The sequence below is a fragment of the Xenopus laevis genome, chromosome 9_10S (assembly GCF_017654675.1).
Source record: "Xenopus laevis strain J_2021 chromosome 9_10S, Xenopus_laevis_v10.1, whole genome shotgun sequence".
NCBI classification, from domain to species: Eukaryota; Metazoa; Chordata; class Amphibia; order Anura; family Pipidae; genus Xenopus; species Xenopus laevis.
This window is the reverse complement of record NC_054388.1, coordinates 83333455-83356841: the sequence shown is the minus strand read 5'-3', so window position 1 is coordinate 83356841 and position 23387 is coordinate 83333455. Positions and strand designations below refer to the sequence as shown.

At 40.0% G+C, this 23387-nt stretch overlaps 2 protein-coding genes across 2 annotated transcripts; both read right to left on the bottom strand.

The window, feature by feature from the left end:
• Positions 1-422: 422 nt before the first annotated feature.
• On the bottom strand, positions 423-5806 carry tmem11.S (transmembrane protein 11 S homeolog). Its single transcript, NM_001096267.1, has 2 exons — positions 5740-5806; positions 423-1243 (listed from the first exon to the last, which is right to left on the bottom strand). Exons 1-2 carry the CDS (start codon positions 5784-5786, stop codon positions 727-729), a joined length of 564 nt encoding a protein of 187 aa, NP_001089736.1. The 5' UTR covers positions 5787-5806; the 3' UTR covers positions 423-726.
• Positions 5807-11959: 6153 nt separating this feature from the next.
• natd1.S (N-acetyltransferase domain containing 1 S homeolog) lies at positions 11960-21940 on the bottom strand. Its single transcript, NM_001096341.1, is given in 5 exon segments — positions 11960-13231; positions 14729-14847; positions 18102-18339; positions 20936-21078; positions 21921-21940. Coding segments are annotated over 3 exon segments (330 nt in total). The 5' UTR covers positions 18196-18339; positions 20936-21078; positions 21921-21940; the 3' UTR covers positions 11960-13114.
• Positions 21941-23387: the final 1447 nt, after the last annotated feature.

The following is a 23387-nucleotide window of genomic DNA, read 5'->3' as shown; positions in this document are numbered from 1 at the left end:
CCAACTGCGCATGCGCCGAAAATGGGGTCAATACACTACGATTACCAGAGAAGAAGATGGTTGCTGTGAACTCCGAGGCCAGAATCTGCATGGAGGGGTGAGTAAAAAATGTAAACAAATTTGGCATTTGCCCGGGGGGGCAGGTAGGCTGGGGGGGCTACCCAGGATGGGGGGGGAGGGTTTTTTTTAAACTATGGGTTGAATTCTCCTTTAAAGGGCCAGAGTATGATAAATCTCAAAAATCAAATTCGAATTTGGATAACTCCCTAGTCGAATTTGACAGTTTTGGCCTTAAAAATATATGAATATTCGAATTTGAAATTCGACCCTTGATAAATCTGCCCCTTAATCTTACACAAAAAATGGCTATTGCCATAGTTTTGCTAGACCACTAATGCTTAGAGAAAAGCAAGTGAAACAAATGGTTTACTTATATTTTAATGGTCACTGGCATCTGGCTGGTTTAGTATGATATAACATATTCAGCTTGATGTTAAAAAAAAAATTTAAATAAAAATACTCCATCTTTCAGTTTCTTTACATAGCTTTTCCATATGTTAGTTTACTTGGGTAACTGGAGTTCACTGCAGACCCTGACATTAAGCAGAGCTGAAAAGAATTCAGTGCAGCTGAATGTTTCATTTAATCGATAAACTAAACTCCACACTCTGACAGTTTTCAGAGAAAAATCAAAAGCATACAGTTGAATGGTGTTTTATGCTGAAATCATACAGAGTAGAGTTCATATATCTTCTTCATACAATATGCCAGGGCAGCAAGAGCTATTGTGTTGTGGAGTCTCTTTCTGTGCATGTCATCCTTTCTTACAAGCACCACGGGTGTGGACGAGGTGAGGGTATGAAGTGGCAGTCTGGATAGTTTGTAAGCATCATACTCCACTTGGTATTTGCAGCAGGGATCAAATTGCCAGGAGATACCATAGAGAGTAGAGCAGGCCAAGCTGAGCACACCAGCTGGCAGAGATACGTAGTGTGAATACTCAGAGGGTAATGCCAGAGGTGTGAGAAGACAGGCTGTTCCTGATAAGACTGCAGTCTTGTGCAGACAGTTTCCTACGGAGATCCATCGAGCTGTTTCATCCCCAATTCGAGTAGGCTCAATCACAATGTATTTATATTGGGCTTCCAGAGCTTGCTCCAGCTCATACTCAAACTGGTCCTGAGCATTCTCTCCATTGTAAATTTCATGCACAATGTAGCATTCACCAGCTGCGAGCGCCACCCTAACAAAGACAGCAAGTTTAAAAAAAAAAACAGTCTTGGATACACAATATGGCTTAGAAATCAAGAATTGCCTAATTTACATGCTGTAGGAGCTTTGTTAGCTGATTAGAATAAAACGTGCTACTTCTAAGAGAGGCTTCAGTCAAGGGTTACTAGTACCCAAATACAGAAATCACTGCTTTGTCACTTTACAGTATAATTTCTCACTAGTCTGGCCAGGATTTACATCATTGCCATTGCTTGAACCTAACAGCTTTTTAAAGGGGAACTATCATGAAATTCACCATTTAATATACGCTTCCTTGTACTGAAATAAGAAACTTTCTAAACACAATCAATTAAAAATTCTGTACTGTTTCTGAAATAATCACATTTTCCAAAAACCAAGTGCAACTGACATTATATCTGCAAACAGCACATGTGCGCTGTAAATGTATTTCATGCAATGAAGAATGCAGGCTTATGCAGGCACAACTTACTCTGATAAAAAGTCCTGTTTGGACTGAGCACTGGTTAAGCTGGGCTCAGGAGATGAAGTTAGGAGAAAACAAAATAAAAGCAGACAGCTAGAGCAGAGTTTCTATGAAAACCAGCAACACCATCTCTTCATTGGCTGCTAGACTGTAGAAGAACTGAGCATGCTCAGTAGCAAACAGCCAAAGTCAATTCCTTAGGGAGGGGTGCAAGTGGGTTTGAGGAGGAGACAGAATTCTAAGTGATTAAGGGGATGCTGCAGTCATACAATTAACCTTTTAACAGCTGGAGTGTCCTCATCCTGACAAACAAACAAGCCAACTGTTTGTGAAAAAAAATCAATTTTGTGAAAAAAAATCAAAATTCCTATAGGGGGCATTCAGGTATGCATTAGGCACAGAAGAAAGCCAAAGAAGTCTTCCAAAGTAGGAAACGTGTCATGAGACATGCAATGTTAAAGACAAATAGGATCAATGAAAAAACCCTAATTTTTAAGGCAATAATTAACGTTATGTGGTTTTGGTTTTAATTTGGGCTAAAAATTAATATTTTCTTTAAAATGTCCCCTTTCTTGGAGTTCCCAATAGATCTGCTATGGTCCCTGTCTGTGTTTAAAATAGAGGGTTGGGCCAGTCTTATTGGTCCCAGCCAGAAACACAGTAGGAGGGAGACAGCCGATCACAGCCCTGTAGTCACACAAGCAAAGACAGGCTTCAGTTCCCTATCAGGTCAGCCTAGCTGCTGATTGGTTCCTTATCCTACAGTGCAGCAGTAGTAGTAGTAGTAGTAGTAGTAGTGTTTTTGCTGACATTTTTAATAAATCAGCCTGCAACATCTTTTTTAAGCACATGCCAGTGCATTATACTCTTTTAAATATAGAAGAATTGTTCTTAAAAAAGTAGCGTTTTAGGTGGATTTTTTATTTATTTCTGCAAAACCCGTAAAAATCCCTCCCTTCTCTTCGTGCTCCCTAAATTCTCTGGCTGTACAGGGTAATCAGCGGCACTCAGAACACTGTAGGACAGGAACCAATCAGCAGCTAGCAGGACCTGATAGGGAACTGAAGCCTGTCTGTGCTTGTGTGACTACAGGGCTGTGATTGGCTGTCCCCCTCCTACTGTGCTTCTGGCAGGGACCGTTAGGACACTCCCACCCCTCATTTGAAACTGAGACAGAGACCAGAGAACATCTATAGGGGGGTTCCAATAAAGGGGCAATTTTTGAAGACAAAATTACTTGAAAATGGTTTTATAAATTTAGCGGAAACTACATTGCCAATATATTTGTCCATGGCAGGCGTTTTACTGGCTAGGCTGGTAAAATGCTGGCTGAGCGGCAATCCTATTACAAGTCAGGAAGTGGTACTAGTATTCTCAAGGAATATGGGACTTTCAAAATCAATTGTGTTTTTTGTGTGAATTTACCTAAATTTATGAAACAAGATGACTAGAACAAAATGATAAAAAAAATTGCCTTTCCAGACTAATGCAAAAATCAGCATGCAACCAAAATGATGAAAAATATACAGTTGCTGCAAATTTGGGAGCAACATTTTCTAAAGCGGACCTGTCACCCAGACATAAAAAGATGTATACTAAGTCTTTTTCAAATTCAACATGAAAACCAAATTATTTTTCTTCATGAAAACATCCATACATGTTATAAATGAATTTAAAAATCTCAGCTGTCAATCATATTTTGCTTGCCCCACCTCTCTGCCTTAGGAATAGAGGCGGGGCTGGCAATGACTTCCACTTTCCATTCTACACTTCCTAGATGTCACTTCAATCCTCACTAGTGAGGGCCGAAAACCGCGGTACTTGCGTGGGCATGTGCATCAAAAGTTCTCCATTCTGGTGCATAAACAAGATTTAGGGCTAATGCAAAGCTTTTCTTAAAAACATTGTTTATAAAATGGCTGCCGCCTGCTTACAGTGATTGTGAATTTCAAGAATCAAAGAAGCAACATTAAATAATTGGTATTATGTAACTAAAGTATATTTTGTTTGATTAACATGATAAAATTGGATTTGGAATAATTTCTTCTGGTGACAGGTCCCCCCCTTCCAACACTTTTTTCAGTTCAGTTGTATTCAGATCGATCACCAGAAATAAAAAAAGTTTTCCAATTACCTTCTATTTTCTACGTGTGATTGTTTTTCTAATATTCAAAAGTAAAGTGTAATTTTTCACCTTCTAATGCAGCTCTGGGAGGCCAGACCCTGTAAATTATTCTAAATGGATACATTTAGTTGATACATTTCTTATCTTTGTTCCTGCAGAGCAGAATCTCTGAGTTTCATTACAGGCAGCTGATAGAATTGATACAATAGTTGCTAATACTCCAGAGATGCTGCTGAGAAATGTATCAAAATTGTAACAGTTTAGGGCAGAGACATGCTCAGATTTGGGGAGATTTAGTTGACCGGCGATTAATCTCCCCTTCTTTGGGCGACTTATCTCCCTGAACTGCCTTACCCTCAGATAGAATGTAAATTGACGGCAGGATGGCATTCAGAGCGCTTTGTTTTCAGCAGTCACCCCGTTTCCTCGTGAGGCAACTTCGGAAAACGAAGCGCTCTGAGTGCCATCCCACCATCGATTTACATTCTAGCCGACGGGAAGGCAGTTCAGGAAGATTAGTCGTCCGAAGAAGAGGAGATTTGTCGCTGGGTGACTAATCTCCCCGAATCTGTGTGTGAGTGTCTCTGCCCTTAAGAGTCTGCACCTGAATTACTAAGCTGCCAGACTGAAACTTCAGAGACAGGAACATTCAACTTTAATGGAGAACAATGTAAAAAAACAATTAAAACTGAAAAAAGTGTTTGAAAGGTGAACAACCCCTTTAAACCTAATACCTCCACACCTACACCACGTGTGCAGTGCATGCTAAATCAAATGCTTTTTCTTTTTTTGACATAAATGCTTAGCGGTGATCAAATTTAATTTAATTGTTGCTCCAACATTCAACTATTTATAGAAGTCTTATTAGCAGTTGACGGACTATGGCAATTGGAAATCTGATTACCGATTACTAAGCGCGTTTTCAGAACTGAGAAGATCAAGGTGGCTCTTGGTTTTCTATAAGAGGGTGAATCCCCTTACTAGTTTTGTAGATGCCTCCTTTTTATTACAGACATCCAATCCGGTAGCAGATGGCAGTCCTGCATGTGTGGATTTTAGCAAAGGCCAGAGTGGCTACTATGAGATGCCACCAGAGGGGCTAATATGAGGTGCAGAGGGGCTACTGTCAGGTGCCAGAGGGGCTGCTATGAGATGCCAGAGGGGCTGCTACGATGTGCCAGAGGGGCTACTATGAGATGCCATAGGCAGTCACTGGGCTGGGGTGGGAGGGGGCTGTCAGGGCCTAAGTGTACTTGTAACCCCCAGGCCTATTTTGGATCCCAGTCCAGGGCTGATGATGGTATCCCCTACACTACTGCTGTTTAAAGGAGAAACACCCCAGTTCCTGAAAAGCAAAATAACATTTCCATGAATTTATAAGTGAGCAGACTGGCATTTTCTGATCACTATTTTAGCTACAGAAATGATTAACCTTCTCATCCCTTGTGTTTTGTCCTTTTATTCTTTTGAATAGAAGTCACTGAGTTGTAACAGTAGGGCTCGTCACAAACTATTGCCGTTGAACAGAGCCTTATAATAACAATTGTCCTACTCGTTTATTCTGCCTGGGAATTTTTCTCCGTGAATCCTTCTAATCTGTCCCAGACCCAACAGTTATATGGGGGTCACTTTCCCAGTTAACTACTTCAATGTGCTCGGGGCGCTGGCTTTGGCCACTCAGTGACAGCTGAACTGGTTATAATCCCGCCCCGGGCGGCTGACTACAAGGCAACCCTCCTGTCAGAGAGAACCAGGCCGCGGCCTCCATACATTAAGCGCGCAACTAAATTAAACACGTACAGGAGAAACGCAACTGATACTGGGGCATGCTCCCATCTCAATACTTTCGTCTGCCTCTCATTTCACTGGTTTTGGGCGCCTTGTCCCCCAGCCTCACCTCTCTCTACCGCCGGGCCCAGCGCGCCTCCTTCCCCAAGTGGCCATCTTGGGAGACTCGGTTGCAAATGTTTCTCCTCTAAACACTGTGCGCCGCGCGAGCGTTGCTGGGAAATATAGTCCTAGCAGCGGCCGAGCTGTCAGACATCACACAGAAGAAAACCACAAATACCAGGAGCCCTTGCGGCGCTGTAGTCGACTGCTTGCGCTTAGCCAATCGGGATTTGTAGTTCGGAAAAGTCTGCGGGATTGCTGAATGTCACAGGGACTCAGGGCAGAACAATGCAGTTTTGCAATAAAAGGCAGTTACAATGTTGCAATTGTGTGACTTCTTCCGAGGTTTTGAGTTGAACGCAACGTTTTACAGGATATTTTCTTCAATTGCATTTCGGCGTTATTGAAGGATATTTTTGCTGTGCACACGAATGACGATAATTATATAAGGCTTATTTATTAAAGCATGGCCCTGTCAAAGTATAAAATTCCTATACGTTACTTACAGTAAATCACCTCACAATATTTGAAAAGCTAAAGAGAGACACAACTGCCACGCCCCCTTATTGTGGAGACGACAAGCACTAAGGCCCTACACTTTATGACATATTGTGGCTCCTACAGCTAGGGTTGCCACCTTTTCAAAAATACCGGCCAGGTGGCAACCCTACCTACAGAAATTCATGACAGACACCCAATGCAGTCGGACTGGGATGCCATTTGGTCCCTTTGTCTCAATAAAGAATTAGAGAATGAACATGAAATTGTTACAAATACTTAGAAGGAGGGCCCACTGACACCTGGGCCCACTGGGAGTTTTCCTGGTGGGCCAGTCCGACTGGCATCCCGGGTATTCTAGTAGCCTGCACCCCATCCTCTCTTATCTCAAGGTAACTGCTTTTTATAAAATATGAGGAATAGGGTTGCCAGACCAGAACAATGCAGGCCTGTTCGGGAGTGAACTTTCTATTCGTTTTTCAGCCTTATGAAACCCAAACAATAATCTGGCCAATACTGTACATGAAAATCATTTAAATACTAAGATACTCACCTTTCTTATTATTACAGATACAAAAAAAAAAGCAAATCAGTCAAAAATAAGATTTTTTTTTTCTAAATTAGCGTTGCTGTATTTCAGAGCTTTCTGGATAACTGATTTCTGTATAATAGATCTCATACCTGTAATTAAATGATTGAGCTTAAGCATCAAGCAGAATATAGACAGAGATAGGTTTGCCACCTCTGTGGTTTTGAACTGGACATCAACACTTGAAATCCAGCCAGGTGATGCAATAATCTTACCCTGGTAACTCCTCCACCTGTTCCTACATCACTGCCCCACCCCCAGGGGCGATCTGTGGGCTGCTGCCGCCTGAGGCAGCAACAGCGATGCCGCCCCAGTCTCCCGCTCCGCACTTTAGTTTAGCGTCGGAGTGGGTCAAAAGGTGCGGCATCGCTAGTGTAATGAGCGCGTACTGCACTTACTGCACTAGCAGAGCTGAATTTCCGGTTTAAAAAAACGGAAATTCGGCTCTTAAAGTTACAGGAGGCGGCTTTTTGCCGCCCCTTGTAACTGGCCGTTCCCTGCCGCCGGAGGCAAGGTGCTCGCCTTGCCTCATGGCAGGAACGGCCCTGCCCACCCCACGTGTTCGGGTTTAGCCATCAGCAAAGGTGGCAACCATAATGCGGAATGAAGGCACATTCTCATTTTGCGACACTGTAATTGGCCAGCATGAAAAGACATTTAAGAGCCAATCCAGGACCATGAGCTGGCCTGCAAAAAAATTAGGACAGACCCTGTAAAGTAGGCCAGTTCCATATCACCTCTCTGAACAATCCCTCCCACCAAATTCCCACTTACCAAGCTCAATAGCAAGTGCCCCAACTTGCTTGTAAATTAGGTAATTCACATGCAACTGGCAACATACATATTCTAGCTGCATTCTGCAAATGTAATCACTTCCAGTACATAATGTCAATAGAGGTATTTGTGTGTAACTGACTGGATGAAAAGAAGTTGTGAGCATGGATCTATTGTCCACCTTTTCCAGAAAAAAATACCGGCCTTCCTATATATTTATCTTTTTTCCCTATAAATACCATTGGGATAAACCATCATTTATAACGGCCAGGTGGCAACCCTAATTGTCACATGCTTCTTCCTGAGCTCCAGTGACACACACAACCTCAGCATTTGTGGAGCTACACCAATATCAACAACTTTGTCTTGGAGCACACCACTTACTTATTGATGCAGGGTGCATTCATATCCCAAGCCAATTATGTCATTCAGACTGTGCAGGGAAGAAGCACACCAATTTTTTTGGCAAAGCCTTTATCTTTTTATTGCAAGCATTTGAAGTACAAGCTTTCGTGGACCAACCCTGAGGAAGGGGTGAAGCCCATTACTTCCAAAGCAAGGCCTAGACCATGGGGTCACCAGCCTTTTTCACTCATGAGCAACATTCAGATATAAAAGGAGTTGGGGAGCAAGACAAGCATGAAAAATGTTTTTTGGGTGGTGCAAAATATGGGCTGTGGTTGGCTATTTGGTAGCCCCTATGTGGACAGGTAACTATGGAGGCTCTGTTTGGCAGTGCATCTGGTTTTATGTAACAAAAACTTGCCTACAAGCCAAGAATTCAAAAACAAGCACCTGCTTTGAGGACACTGGGGGCAACATGTTGGTCACAAGCCAATGGTTGGGGAATCACTGGCCTAGACCCTTTCCAGCAGGGAAAGCATTGTTAACGATGGCTTGCAGAAGTGCAGACTTTTACATTTTGTTTTCATTTTTTCAACTAGCAGTTAGGCAGGTTATATACAGTATAGACTATAAAGGTTGAACTTGATGGACGTGGGTCTTACCTAACTTACTTTGGGGTCTGTTTACTAAATAGCGGTAAATTTGATGATATGTTTCTGCATGTTATCGCTGCGAATATATTTCCACCAGAATATTCACATCTACTAAGTTTACTAAACAGCAATGCGCTCATAAGTCATTGCGATCACTTGTGGTAACTACGTTGACGAACCAGCTTACGTAAGCGGTAATTTTAGCGAGTTGCAAATTTTCTGGCAACAAATTAAGTTTGAGAATATTTATGCTATAAAATAGTCTTGTTTTATGGGGTTTATTATAGCATGATTCATGGCCAGATATGTATCTTCAAAACTGCTAAACTTTATAGATATTATCAACAACACAGTTGAAATAGATTTCACACAATCAAACATGTGTGCATCATATAAATCCACATTTCAATACATCACAAGACTTACCCCCTGCCAATAGAATCATATAAATAAAATTCATAAACAAGTTTACCAATAAATCTGAGTGCATCATATAAATGTAGTTTAATGTAGGCCTTTGGTCCCTCATAGCCATAATAAATCGTCTTTCAGCTGAAAAAGCTGCTGTAGCAGCAGACATATGAATAATCCAAAACATCTTTGATTATCCTGTCATTTCTCTCTTCTCCTGTCAGGAATGGCAACAGGAACAGAATGATGGGTAAACCAAGGTTTTATGGGATATTTCCTGTCCCCTTGAGAATTTTCTGGCGAAAAAATAAATTACCACTTCTATATACAGTGGTGTGAAAAACTATTTGCCCCCTTCCTGATTTCTTATTCTTTTGCATGTTTGTGACACAAAATGTTTCTGATCATCAAACACATTTAACTATTAGTCAAAGATAACACAAGTAAACACATAATGCAGTTTTTAAATGAGGGTTTTTATTATTTAGGGAGAAAAGAAATCCAAACCTGTGTGAAAAAGTAATTGCCCCCTGAACATAATAACTGGTTGGGCCACCCTTAGCAGCAATAACTGCAATCAAGCGTTTGCGATAACTTGCAACGAGTCTTTTACAGCGCTCTGGAGGAATTTTGGCCCACTCATCTTTGCAGAATTGTTGTAATTCAGCTTTATTTGAGGGTTTTCTAGCATGAACCGCCTTTTTAAGGTCATGCCACAACATCTCAATAGGATTCAGGTCAGGACTTTGACTAGGCCACTCCAAAGTCTTAATTTTGTTTTTCTTTAGCCATTCAGAGGTGGATTTGCTGGTGTGTTTTGGGTCATTGTCCTGCTGCAGCACCCAAGATCGCTTCAGCTTGAGTTGACGAACAGATGGCCGGACATTCTCCTTCAGGATTTTTTGGTAGACAGTAGAATTCATGGTTCCATCTATCACAGCAGGTCTTCCAGGTCCTGAAGCAGCAAAACAACCCCAGACCATCACACTACCACCACCATATTTTACTGTTGGTATGATGTTCTTTTTCTGAAATGCTGTGTTACTTTTACGCCAGATGTAACGGGACGCGCACCTTCCAAAAAGTTCAACTTTTGTCTCGTCGGTCCACAAGGTATTTTCCCAAAAGTCTTGGCAATCATTGAGATGTTTTTTAGCAAAATTGAGACGAGCCTTAATGTTCTTTTTGCTTAAAAGTGGTTTGCGCCTTGGAAATCTGCCATGCAGGCCGTTTTTGCCCAGTCTCTTTCTTATGGTGGAGTCGTGAACACTGACCTTAATTGAGGCAAGTGAGGCCTGCAGTTCTTTAGATGTTGTCCTGGGGTCTTTTGTGGCCTCTCGGATGAGTTGTCTCTGCGCTCTTGGGGTAATTTTGGTCGGCCGGCCACTCCTGGGAAGGTTCACCACTGTTCCATGTTTTTGCCATTTGTGGATAATGGCTCTCACTGTGGTTCGCTGGAGTCCCAAAGCTTTAGAAATGGCTTTATAACCTTTGAAATTGAACTCAGGTGTGATAAACCACAGTTAAGTTATTTTTTAACAAGGGGGGCAATCACTTTTTCACACAGGCCCATGTAGATTTGGAGATTTTTTTCTCCCTTAATAACGTAAACCTTCATTTAAAAACTGCATTTTGTGTTCAATTATGTTATCTTTGACTAATAGTTAACGGTTTTTGATGAGCAGAAACATTTAAGTGTGACAAACATGCAAAAGAATAAGAAATCAGGAAGGGGGCAAATAGTTTTTCACACCACTGTAGATGGCGGTAAAATTTTGAAACTATTCTGGCATTAATTTTGTCTTTCGTACAGGTGTTAATGTGTTATTTTCAGCAAATGCGATAACTGGCGAAAACATATTCTTGCGCAAGAAAATGTATCTTCAAGCATGACAAAGAGTGGAGTGCCACTTGAAACGTTGCATCGTGTTGCTGTCCTGCTATGCATATTTGCAAACATTAAAGACGGTTTTAAGGAATTGGAGTGCTGTATATGGATATAGAGTCGTGAATTATGGAGGAGCCACTGTGAACAGGCTTAATGACGTGCACCCGAAAAGACGGTGGGCTTAAAAAGTTAGTGTAGCTTAACTGGAATCATTTATTTACTCCCAATACACACTGGGAAAAAAAATAAAAATAAAAACTTAGCTTGATGGTTAGCCGCAACAGTTAGAAAATATACACCAATGGCTCTCTCACACCCCTCCCTACCCATCTTCTTGATGGGACAAAAACTCCACTGTAGATTCCATCTAGACTGGATAGAGAATTTAACCAACAAAGAAAAATAGACCAAAACATTTTATTTTGATACTTGGCTCACCTACATAACAGCATTAACCCAAACAATCAAGCATCTAACAATACAAATTTTCCCAATATACCACTTGGTATTATACAGAACTACTTCGAGATAACTCACTTGTTCACAAGGCAAAACAAACCCTTCAAATCTGGACTCTTCTGGATGATATTCAATATATGCACCACTCTAACAGAAGGTTATAAACCGTAGGGCTGTTTTGGATACATTGTTTACTCAGAATAGTCACAAGATCTCAAGCTTTCATTTTTTATTACTTTCCCCTTTCTGATTTCTAATTCCCATTTTCTGATTATATAGATGTATAATTAATGTTGTTTCTTTAAGTAAATGAAAAAAAATGTACAGTATATAATCTGAAATGTCACACTTTCTTTAAAGTAGCAGCATGAAGGTATTAAAAAAGGGAGGAAAATGAAAAGTTACTCACATATTTTTTTATTGTAGTAAGAAGTAGTATCAAGCATATCTTACCAAACGCATTCATTTTACAGCCATCTGAAGTCTCACATGATGGGTTATTTGAACTGTATTATGCCAGCCACCTGGGGACTTGCCAGGTTCTATGTCATTTGTCTTTTCCACCCATCATTGCAACTTTAAAGCTATTCACATGCAGACAAGTGAAATAAACACAGTTTATTTTATTCTTAAGAAACCACTAAATAAAACATAACATATAGCTTTCATGATTATTATAAGCCTATCTAAGACATGAATGCTTATTTGAGGGGCCTGCAGCTATATTGTTCTACAGCAGTGTGCACATGTGCAACCTCTGAACAGCAGCAGGAGTCCAAACACCAGTGCAGATTAGAAGCAACATACTATGCAGTCTCTAAACTCTGCTTAGCAGTCCCATTATTTATCAGCTCAGGGAGTATCATGGATACTTTGCAAACTTTATTTGTGATCCCATATACTAAACTTCCACAAACAATGGTGATGAGTGCATACATTATATCCTTGGCATTGATTTAAAAGCAAACAACTGTACTAGGGGGAGGGGAAAGTAACAGCAATCAAAAGGACATTTTTAACAGATAACTGCACGATGGCTGCTGAAAGGTAGACAAAAGCAACATTTTAGCCAATATCTTCACACAAAACCCTTCAGTCTTCAATTTAATCTTCTGATATCATGATAAGACAATGGAGACGAAAGGGATAATTTTTCAATTCATCTGAATTTTCTAGCAAGAAAATCCACTGGGTTTCTGCAAAAAGCCTTAAAACTGCAAATGATTCTGGCTATCATCCAACAGGATATCAATAATTAAGAAGGGTTTAAAGTGAATACAAATAAAGTTTAACACAGTATGTTATTTTCTGGAATGATCATGACCAACCCCATTCATTTTCAAATGCTTCTGCTGATTTCTGGCATTAATTTAGAATCTGCATCTAAACTTTTCTGCTTTCAGAGTTCAGAGTTGTCTTATGTGCCTTCAATAGAAAAGCCATGTGAAATTCCTGAAGGCATAGCCAAGAGCAGAAGATCCAGGACATTATTTCCCACATGAAGCAGAGCCAATACAACAAAGCTTATCAGAAACCAGAGATGCACCCTTTGGTGGCCACTCAATAGGAATAATCTGAAGACAGGTCAGATGGTGTTAAAACATTTGTACTTGCAATTACTCATGTATAAAAGGTTCCCTTTGCTGCACTCATGGCTAAGGCTGGTGGGTTCTGTGATCTCTACTCCCTGAGCTTTCCTAATCCCAGTGTCTGTTCAATGGGCTCAGTGTGCTGGTGTATAAAATAAGTCTCAGGGAAGTCCAGGTTAAGGCTGTAAACGTTCCAGGTATTGAGGAAGTGGATTTTCCTTCACATATTTCTGAATATACCAGCAGGTCAAATGAGCCTTCAGATCTTCTTCGACAACAAAGTCCATGGCAGCCTAAAGGGAAGTACAATTTTCATTAAAACGTTTCTGACCCTTCTTTACATACCCATACAGCCACTCACTTCTCCTTAAATGCCATTAGCTGGGTGCTAACAGCCATATACCATATATGAAATGAAAGCACTCACGGCAACAGTCCAATTCAGGAAAATTCCTTCCGGCATTATGGTAAGATCGGACATTGACGGGTTTCGGGACCGGCATCAGGATGTACATACAGAAACCATTAACCAACTTAAATACCCCCAATCTTGGTCGTTCCACCCACAAGTGCCACATAATTAATGAGACTAATTAATCAAAGGGAACGAGGTGCTAGTGCATCATAAATTAATTTATACTAACATTATTACTTACAAAAATAAAACCAGATTGAATAGTTCTAAACAACTGCATATTTACCTTTTTCAGAGAGAGAGAGAGAGAGAGAGAGAGAGAGAGAGAGAGAGAGAGAGAGAGAGAGAGAGAGAGAGAGAGAGAGAGAGAGAGAGAGAGAGAGAGAGAGAGAGAGAGAGAGAGAGAGAGAGAGAGAGAGAGAGAGAGAGAGAGAGAGAGAGAGAGAGAGAGAGAGAGAGAGAGAGAGCTGAAGGTTCTAATGAGGACCAAACACTTGGACACAAATGGTATGTAAATAAACATGTATAGTGAGAGTAAACAATAGTGTGGAAGAATAATGTTACTAACATCAACATTATAATACTAAAAATACAAATCATGTAGTAACAAGGGTAAATACAGCAATGTTTTCCATATTCATTTATACTGCGTGTGATCTTTTTCACTGCCTAGCAAGCTATCCGTTTATGTTCCAGGCTTGACAGTTGCAAGTGATTAACTATTAGCCTCTATATAGACTGGCAACCTACAGGAGACTCTCTTTGGCAGATCATCTGTTTTTTATATAACCAAATCTTGCTTTGAGGCCACTGGGAGAAACATCCAAAGGGACCAAGAGCAACATGTTGCTCGCAAGCCACTAATTTGAGATCACTGGTCTAAATCATACTAATTAGGGATGGGCGAATTTGAGCTGTTTCGTGAAGAATTTGCAGCCGGCGAAATGTCGCAGATGCCCATTAAAGTGTATGGGCGTCAAAAAAATGTTGTCGCGCGCCTTTTTTTTTTTGACGCACGCCACCATACAAGTCTATGGGCGTCATTTTTTCGGCGAAACAAGGCGAAAAAATTCACCCATCCCTAATACTAATTGGTTTTTTTAAGGTTATTTAGCCCTCAGATTAATCAGAGCACCCCTTCTGAGGAAGAACCTGTGACACACCACCAATGATCTGATAGTTGGCCCGACAGCCTAACAATCATATCATACTGATCTCACTTCTACTGTATGTGTGCTTATGCACAGTATTTATAGATTACTATAGGAAGCAGTGACATGCAGATAGGGTTAAATACTGAATAATTTAACACCCAAAATGGATAAAGTCTCATACATAAATGTGTCTTCTGCAGTATACACACACCCGCACATACCTTAGCAAGATGTTTGGCTATCCCTCTCCCTCTGAAGGCATCTGGAACTTCAGTGTGTTGCAGATCCACAGTTTTTTTCCCCACATACTCATACAAAAGAACAGCTCGATCATGGCAACCTAGATAAAAGATTAAAAATTGAGCATGCAGAATTAAGAATACAGCCTACAATGCTGTACCATGAAGCTGTAATACGTCAGTACCTTGTACTAGATCCTAACTAAGCTGCATAAACCCATATTGGGGGAAAAACAACCCCATTATTTAATGTTTAAATGTTTCTTAAAAAACGTAAAAAAGATGTTCACCTGTTAAACAGTTTGAGAAATAAAAATTTGCAATTTGGCTTAGTTTTAAAAAAATAGAGCATTTACAATTTATCTGCCTGGAAAAGTAGTGATGTATAGTTAGTTGCTTTAGCTAATGCCATGCAGGGCCAATCTTGGCTTCAGGAAAAGCACAGGCCGAGAATCAACGCAGATATTGGCTTTCTACTTTGCCTGCACCTGGAACCATTGCGTTGGCCAGGGTGCAGGCATGTGGCGCATATGGGCAAAGAAATGCTTGAATATGCATTTTCACTCTAGCCAAGCCAGGGGATCGCTAAAACCAGCAGAAAATGTATTAATGCATGTGTGCCCCTATTATTTGCAGTTCCCTGAAATTGAATCCTGATGCAATTCAGCCAAATCAATGGCTACCAAAGGTAGGCAAAAGAAGGGGCATGCACACTAGCAAGCAATGACTGCACGTCCCTGCAATAAACTTACTAAGCGGCGTGGGTCCCCATTAAGTTATGGAGATCCAGATTAAAAAAAGAAAATCTATCTCTGGAAAATTCCAGGGCCGAAGCATTCTGGATAAGAGAAACCACAGACAAAGTCTACCATGCCTGCTGCATTGTAAATAGTTTGTAAGAAGATTTACTAATGATACTCCATGCATGGTCATTCTTTTGTTATACAGGTATGGGATCCGTTATTCATATCTCATAGAGTCTATTTTGATCAAATATTAAATATTTTAAAATGAATTTCCCTTTTCTCGGTAATAATAAAAGGGTACCTTGTACTTGATCCCAACTAAGATATAATTAATCCTTAGGGCAGTGATCCCCAACCAGTGGCTCATGAGTAACACATTTCTCTTCATTCCTACTGATGTTGCTCCTAGTGGTCTCAAAATAAATTTCCATTTTGCAATTTCTGGCTTAGATTCAAGTTTGGAAGCCATGAAAACACAGCTTTACTCAGTATTGGACTGGCCCACAGGGATACCAGGAAAACTTCCGGTGGGCCCAGGTGTCAGTGGACCCTCCTGCTTCATAACATTTGGCATATTTCATGGCCATTAACTATTTCTATAAGAACAAAGAGACCAAATAGATTGAGTAATAGATTATAGCATGTAAAGAAAAGAGACTAGCAGAATAGAGGTTGCATGAGAAGAGGAATTGTAATAGGACTGAGAGTGGGCCCCTGATCTAAGGTCTTTTGGTGGGTCCCTGGTCTAGGATTTTTGGGTGGGTCTCTGGTGTCCCAGTCCGACACTGGCTTTACTGCAATAGTATCATGCAGGCTAGCAGTCTACATGGGTCTATCAATTAGCCTATCACAGTCCTTATTTGGCATCCCCAATGATTTTTTTTTTCTTGCTTGTGTAGCTCCACAACAGTTTTTACATTTGAGTGTGGCTCACTGATAAAAAATGGTTGGGGACCCCTGCCTTAGGGCAGTGACACATGGACTGAGGCGGGTCAAGCTGGCCTGGCGCCCTAGGCAACCTGGCCGACCAGCTCTCTGTCCCCACCTCATGAATATGACTTGAGAGCACAGAAACGTACAACCCAGCAGCTCAAACAAAAACCGGCAAGCTTGAGGGGACAATGGCTTGGAACAGGGGTAGGTGGTAGAAGAGGTACGTGCTTGGTGCCCCCTACCGCTGTACCCTAGGCACATGTGTCTTCTGCCTACCCCTAGTTCTAGCCCTGTACAAAAAGCTACTAGTAGCAGTTACTTGTTGTGGCTTTGCCTCCTTCTTCGGACTCCAATGGGGGTCACTGACCTCATCTGAAAAGCAAATCTTTCTATTCAGGCCCTCTCCAATTCATATTCCAGTCTCTTATTCAAATGAGCGTGTGGCTGCTGGATAATTTGGACCCTAGCAACGAGATTGCTGAAACTGCAAAGTGGAGAGCTGCTAAATAAAAAATGAAATAACTAAATAAAAACACTATTGCTATTTTATTACTGATTTGTACTTACTGACACAGATTTGTATTTCTTAGTTAGCATAAATAGTATAAATTCGAAAAAACTCAAATACTACTAAATACCAAAAAGTAGCAATAACAACACATTTGTAGACTTACAGAGCATTTGTTTTTTTTAGATGGCACAGTAACTCTCATTTGAAAGCTAGAAAGTCAGAAGAAGAAGGCAAATAGGCAAAGAAGAAGGCAAATAAGAACAATTGAACAGTTGTGTAGAATTAGCCGTTCTATAACATACTACTAGTTAAAGGGGTTGTTCACCTTTAAATTAACTTCTATTACAATAGAGAGTAATATTCTGAGAATTTCCAATTGATTTTCATTCTTCATTATTTGTTGTTTTTGAGCTATTTAGCTTTTTATTCAGCAGCTCTCCAGTTTGCAGCAGTTTGCAGCCCAAACTGCCCTAGCAACCATGCATTGGTTTTAATGAGAGACTGCATTAAAGCATTAATAGGAGAGGGCCTGACAGGAGAGATCAGGAATAAAGAGTAGTAATAACAATAAATGTGTAGTCTAATAGAGGATTAAGATGGGCTCAGTGACTCCCAGTTGAAAGCTAGAAAGAGTCAGAAGACAAATCAAAAATTATATAAAAAAAAAGCAAAACTGAAGACCAATTAAAAAGTTGCTTAGCGTCTTTCTTGTGTTTAATTTATTCCGATATAGTGTTTCTCAATAAGTATTGCATGTGCTCTAATATGCTACTCATCATCAACCAGGTGGCATTTTGGACTTTTAAGAAATGAAACATGCAGGGTATTTCCTCTTGATACTTTCTCCTGGAACCAAAGCCCTAAACAACACAAGGCCAGTCCCCATTTTGACATCCCACCTCAACCTATGCATTACCCCTCTAGAAAATATCTGTGTCAGGTTACATTTTCACATTGTTTATTGATACTTATTTAATCTGAAATGGTCTACAATGATGCAATCAATCAATTTCCCCTGAATAAAACTTTTAACTATTTTTCAGACACAACCAGCCCCATATGCCTTAGATTCTTAGCTAAATAAAGCCTAGCTCCCCTCTCTCATTCTAACTACTCCTCCCATAGAAAACCAATTTTTCTTTCCTTTCCCAATACCCTTCTATACCGTTTAGCCGCACAGAAAACTGTCTTCTCTTTCTGTCGTGCTCCACTCGAATTAGGCCACTTGGATCCATGCTCTCTGGTACTGAGTGTGCCATGTGCAACTCCGGTATCCCCAAATACGGCCAGTAAATCAGCTGTGAAGTCATGTGCCGCAACCAACCTATGGCAGCTGAGCGTATTCTATTAGCAATCATACACACGTGCTGCAACCAATCATAGGGCTAGATTTATTCTTGTTCCTGCAGGACAGAGAAAGATTTTACCAGCACCAATCAGCATGCAGAGACCTGTGTTTTATACAATATATAGCTTAACAGTTGGTTTAGCCTGTTACCATATTATTATAATAATTACATTGTAAAAATGTATAAGCTTTTAAATTCAAATGTATTTCTCCGTTATGTATTATATTGTTACACTGTTGATCAAAGTATATAATACTTGTTTATATTGTGTAACAGAATCATTTGTTTTGTGTTTGGTCATCCAGAACTAGTAGCTCAGACTAATATGGCTGGGAAGCTGCTCTAAGGTAGTTCCCCATCATTCAATTTTTTTATTTTTTTACATTTCCCTCAGTTAAAGGAACTGTACCATCAAAAAGGAAAAGTGTTTTTAAGTAATGACTAAATAATGTAGTGTTGCCCTCACTGGTAAATCTGAGGTTTTAGTTTCAGAAAGACTATTATATTTCACGTTAAAAAAAAAAAAAAAGCTTCTGTGTAGCCACGGCGCAGCCATTCAGGCACAAGACAAATAATAGATAAAAGAAAAGCTATGTAGAATCACACTGTATATTACAGGGCTTATCTGTTATCAGCTGTGTAACCTGTGCCTTTTCTCCCTTTTCAACTTTGAAAGGCTGCTCCCACAGCTACCCAATAGCTTGTGTATATAAACTATAATATGTTCCTTTAAATAGTTAATATGTTCAGCCTTTTCTCTATGAATTAAGGCCCCACTGTTGTGTTGTGACGAAGAGTAAAAACCCTGCATAGCATCAGCATTTATAGGTGGAAGACTGTAGACAAGCTCAATAATGAAGCACAAATGTATCTTATGAATATGCAGAAAGTACTCACACCAGTGAAAACTGGAGCCATTGGTTCCTTTTCCTTCCACGTGGTAGTAGGTAACAAAAGGTTAACTTCAGGAGTGATTTGTAAGGATTATTATATATATTATTATATAATTTAAGGACATTGGCTTAACTAGTAGGGGCAGGGGGTGCAAGTGTACCTGGGCCCACCTCCAGGGGGCTCAATGAAGGCACAGGAATAAAAAGCTAAGAACCAAATTCACAGAGTTGCACTATGTCCAACCACAGCCAATGAGCCATCCAAGGTGGATAGTGAGATGGTATTTGTGACCAGGTATTACTATAAATTTGGTAAGGTTAGAGAAGTAGATGGAGTCAGGCAGCCATGGTCCCAATATGGAAGCACATGAAAAAGGTGGTTTGGGCTTGAGGGAATGCCAAATAGGTATTTGTGGTGAATACATAAATCCCAGAGGAGACAAAGGCAGCATTTTAGGCTGAGAATCTGAAGAAAGGTAAATGTTTGAAGACATTTGAAACAGAGTCCATAAGGACTGCTGCAGACCAAACATGTTATGGCTGTTATAAAAAAAATCAGACTAGTAATACTGTAGTGAAGTGGATACAAATAAGGAAATTGGTAATTATAAAAAAAAGCAACATTTATACGAGAAGGTTTGTTTTGTATACCCTACTTAAAATTAAATTCACTTTCTAGAGAGAGAGAGAGAGAGGTATAATTACCTGATTATTGTACACTTACTAAGAACGAAAAGGAGTAAAACCCCTCTCTATCTAGTCACCCACCAATTATTTATAACACATTGATTGATATGCAGCAATTTTTGTATTATTCAACTGTTCAGCATCCAATTATTGTGAATAAATTAAATAAATAGTTTGAATTAAAAAATTGTGATTCATTATTCATGATGGTGTTAACCACCAGAAAGTGATTACCCAATTAAGTGCTATGTGCAGTTAATTAACAATTCATCAATTACTTAATTCTAAAATAATTTATAATAATCATTTAATTTTAGAATTATCAAATAATAGCTGTGCACACATCGCCAGAAAGGGACAATAAGAACATCAATCACGAGTCAGGCTTAAATACAAACAAGCCAGGTCCATTGGGTTTTTTGTCCCATTAATTTCAAGCAGGGACTGGTGGGCATGGAGCTTGGGGCTCGTTGGTCAGTAATTAAAAAGGCTACTGTTAGTATTACATTGAAGAGCAGTGTCAATGGGGAGCAGGATGTAAATAAAAATATGAACATTGTAATGGAACCACACCTTATGTAGGTGTTTCAAAAAGAACAGGTCTCTAATACAGAAGGTGGAAAATATTAAGATTTTAAGAAAAGGTTACGTTTTTATTCTAAACAGGCAGATGCAACTATGTTGAAAGTGTTTTAAATTGAGCTTCACTGTTCTTACAAAGATGTCTGAGGCAGTCTAAGCATCAAGTAATCTATAATCAGCCTATTCTAAAGTCTTAGTAGAAAGTTAAGTGGTAAAAAGTTAAGTCTAACAGCAGGTTTTCAGAGCCTCCTTGTCTTCCCATTGAGGAAGTTTAATATAGACTAAAACACAGTTTAGCCTACCGAAAAGGGGGCTCTGTGAACAATAGTATTAATGAGGAGTTATGTAAAGTTTCCTATATTTTCTAACTATTTTGCAATAAGCAAAGAAGTTTTGAAATGTTTGGAAAAACAATACGATCGATGAGCCTACAAAGGCTTTAAAGGCAGATGGGGAGTTAAAACTGACATAACCGGATTGTAACTCACCTGCAATGGAATTCCTGATTAGGAGGGATGTCGCCCCTGTGCTTATTGTAATGTTGCATATTTCTTTGGGGTTAAGCAGGACCCATTTCTTGCCCACCTAGTCTGTTTAGTTGCAGCTGGTATTGGGTACAGGTCCTGTGAAACTAACACATAGAAACCAGTGTTAAAATGTTTATGTAAAATAGGCTAGATCAGGGGTGTCCAAACTTTTTGCAATGAGAGCCAGATTTGGCGAGGTGAAGATGTGTGGGGGCCGACCATTCAGCCCGACATTAACATCATTTTACTCATTTAAACAAGGAATCACGTAGCCATAATAGTTGGGCACATTAGTGAAATGATCTGCCACTTGGTCTATACTGCTGCCTGTGTGCTGAAGGTGTTAGTAATAGACACGTACTGGCACGTAGTGACGCACCGCTCTCGCACACAATACTATGCATTTTGAACAGAAGTCACTTGAAGTTCTAGCAGCAATCATCACTGTACAGCAAACCACTGAAACCTGGTTACTGCATTATGCTACTCGTTTATTAAGTGAATATTTCCATTCTGTCTGGGGAAATCTTGGGAGCTGCCTACACCTTTCACGTGAATCCTTCTGATCTGTCCTAGACCAGGACAGGACAGGACTGGGATCCAAAAAAAGCCCTAAAATTTCAAGTACATAGAGGCCCAATACATAATGACTGTCTATGGCATTTTACAGCAGCACCTCTGGAATGACAGATTTCACAGACTGCCAGTAACAGAGCCAATGTTTCCGAGTTAGTTACCTCCCAATAATCCCCGCCCAGGGTGGCTGACTGCAAGGCAAGTCGTCAGTGAGAACCAGGCCGCGGCCTTTTAAAATTAAGCTCATCCTTAAATAAGGCACCGACAGGAGAAACACAAGTGACAGCGGGGCATGCATCATCTCCCATTTCAGTACTTTGGTCTGGTTCTCGTTTCACTGCTTTTGGGTGCCTTGTTTCCCCAGACTCACCTCTTAACACTACCAGGCCCAGTGCGCCTCCTTCCCCAAATAACCATCTTGGGAAGCTCGATTGAAAATCTCTCCCCTAATCACTGTGCGCCGCGCGAGCGTTGCTGGGAAATATAGTCCATGCAGCAGCCGAGCTGTCAGATATCACACAGAAGAAAACCACAAATACCAGGAGCCCTTGCGGCGCTGTAATTGAGTGGCGCACTTAACCAATCAGGATTAGCCTGTGGGATGACTAACTGTCACATGGATTTGGGATAGAATAACGCAATTTAACAATGAAACTATCGAACATGCGGTGGTGTAACTTCACTAAGGTGTTCGAGCTGCACATAATTATATGTCCTAAATGTCCCTTGTAATCATATATTGGAATAAAATCACCCATGCATCTCAACACCCTAATTCTGCTTACTACACCAACCACATTTACCATACCGACCACATACTCTAGTCTAAATACTATTGCTTGGGAGCTTCACTTGCAGCTCCTCTTGGAAACAGTTGGACCACAAGACTATTCCCCTGACAAAAGCTAAGGCTAGAGGCACCCTAACAAAATATGATAAAATGTCTCATTGGTGGGTTTCACTATAACAATGCACATGTCACAACTGTTCAGAGAATTATTACTCACTTATTATTTTGTTTGAAGATTTTATAGCGGTGCAGCCACACACATCAACTTTGACTGCTTGGTGGTACTGCTTAGGTTTTTTTTTATAAATCTAATAATGTTTGCCTTTAAGTAAGATTTACTTATCTCACCTTTGAGATAACTTTTAGTATGATGTAGAGAGTGATATTCTGAGACAATTTGCATTTGGATTTCATTTTTTATTATTTAAGGTGTTTGAGTTATTTAGCTTTTTATTTGGTAGCTCTTCAATTTGGATTTTAAGCAATCTGGTTGGTCTAAACTACCCTAGCAATCATGCATTCATTTGAATCAGAGACTGGAATATGAATAGGAGTGGGCCTGAATATGAATAGAATGATGAGTAATAAAAATGAGCAATAACAATACATTTGTAGCCTTACAGAGAATTTACTTTTTAGAAGGGGCCGGCGATGCCCATTTGAAAGCTGGAAAGAATCAGAAGAAAAAGGCAAATCATTATAAAACTATAAAAAATAAATAATGAAAATAAATTACAAATTTGCTTAGAATTGGCCATTCTATAACACTAAAAGTTACCTTAAAGGTGAACCAGCCCTTTAATGATTTGAACATCATGTAGTTTACACTTTATATTTATTCAGTTCATATACTGTCTTATATTTTTGAAAAACATTTCATGTAGCGGTCATTAAACAATGTTTTTCTTTATGCTACAGAGTAACCTGGAAATTAAGATTTTAGGCAAAGGGGATGGCATGCGTTCCTTTTTAGAAATGCATACCTCCCCACTGTCTCATTTTTTGTGGGACAGTCCTGATTTTGACAGCTCAGCCAGCAGTCCCGGA

Coding starts and splice junctions, on each gene's coding strand:
- tmem11.S (NM_001096267.1), bottom strand. CDS start 5,786: ATGGCCACTTGGGGAAGGAGGCGCGCTGGGCCCGGCGGTAGAGAGAG. Junction 1,244..5,739: donor GGGCCCGGCGGTAGAGAGAG/GTGAGGCTGGGG, acceptor TGTCTTTGTTAG/GGTGGCGCTCGCAGCTGGTG.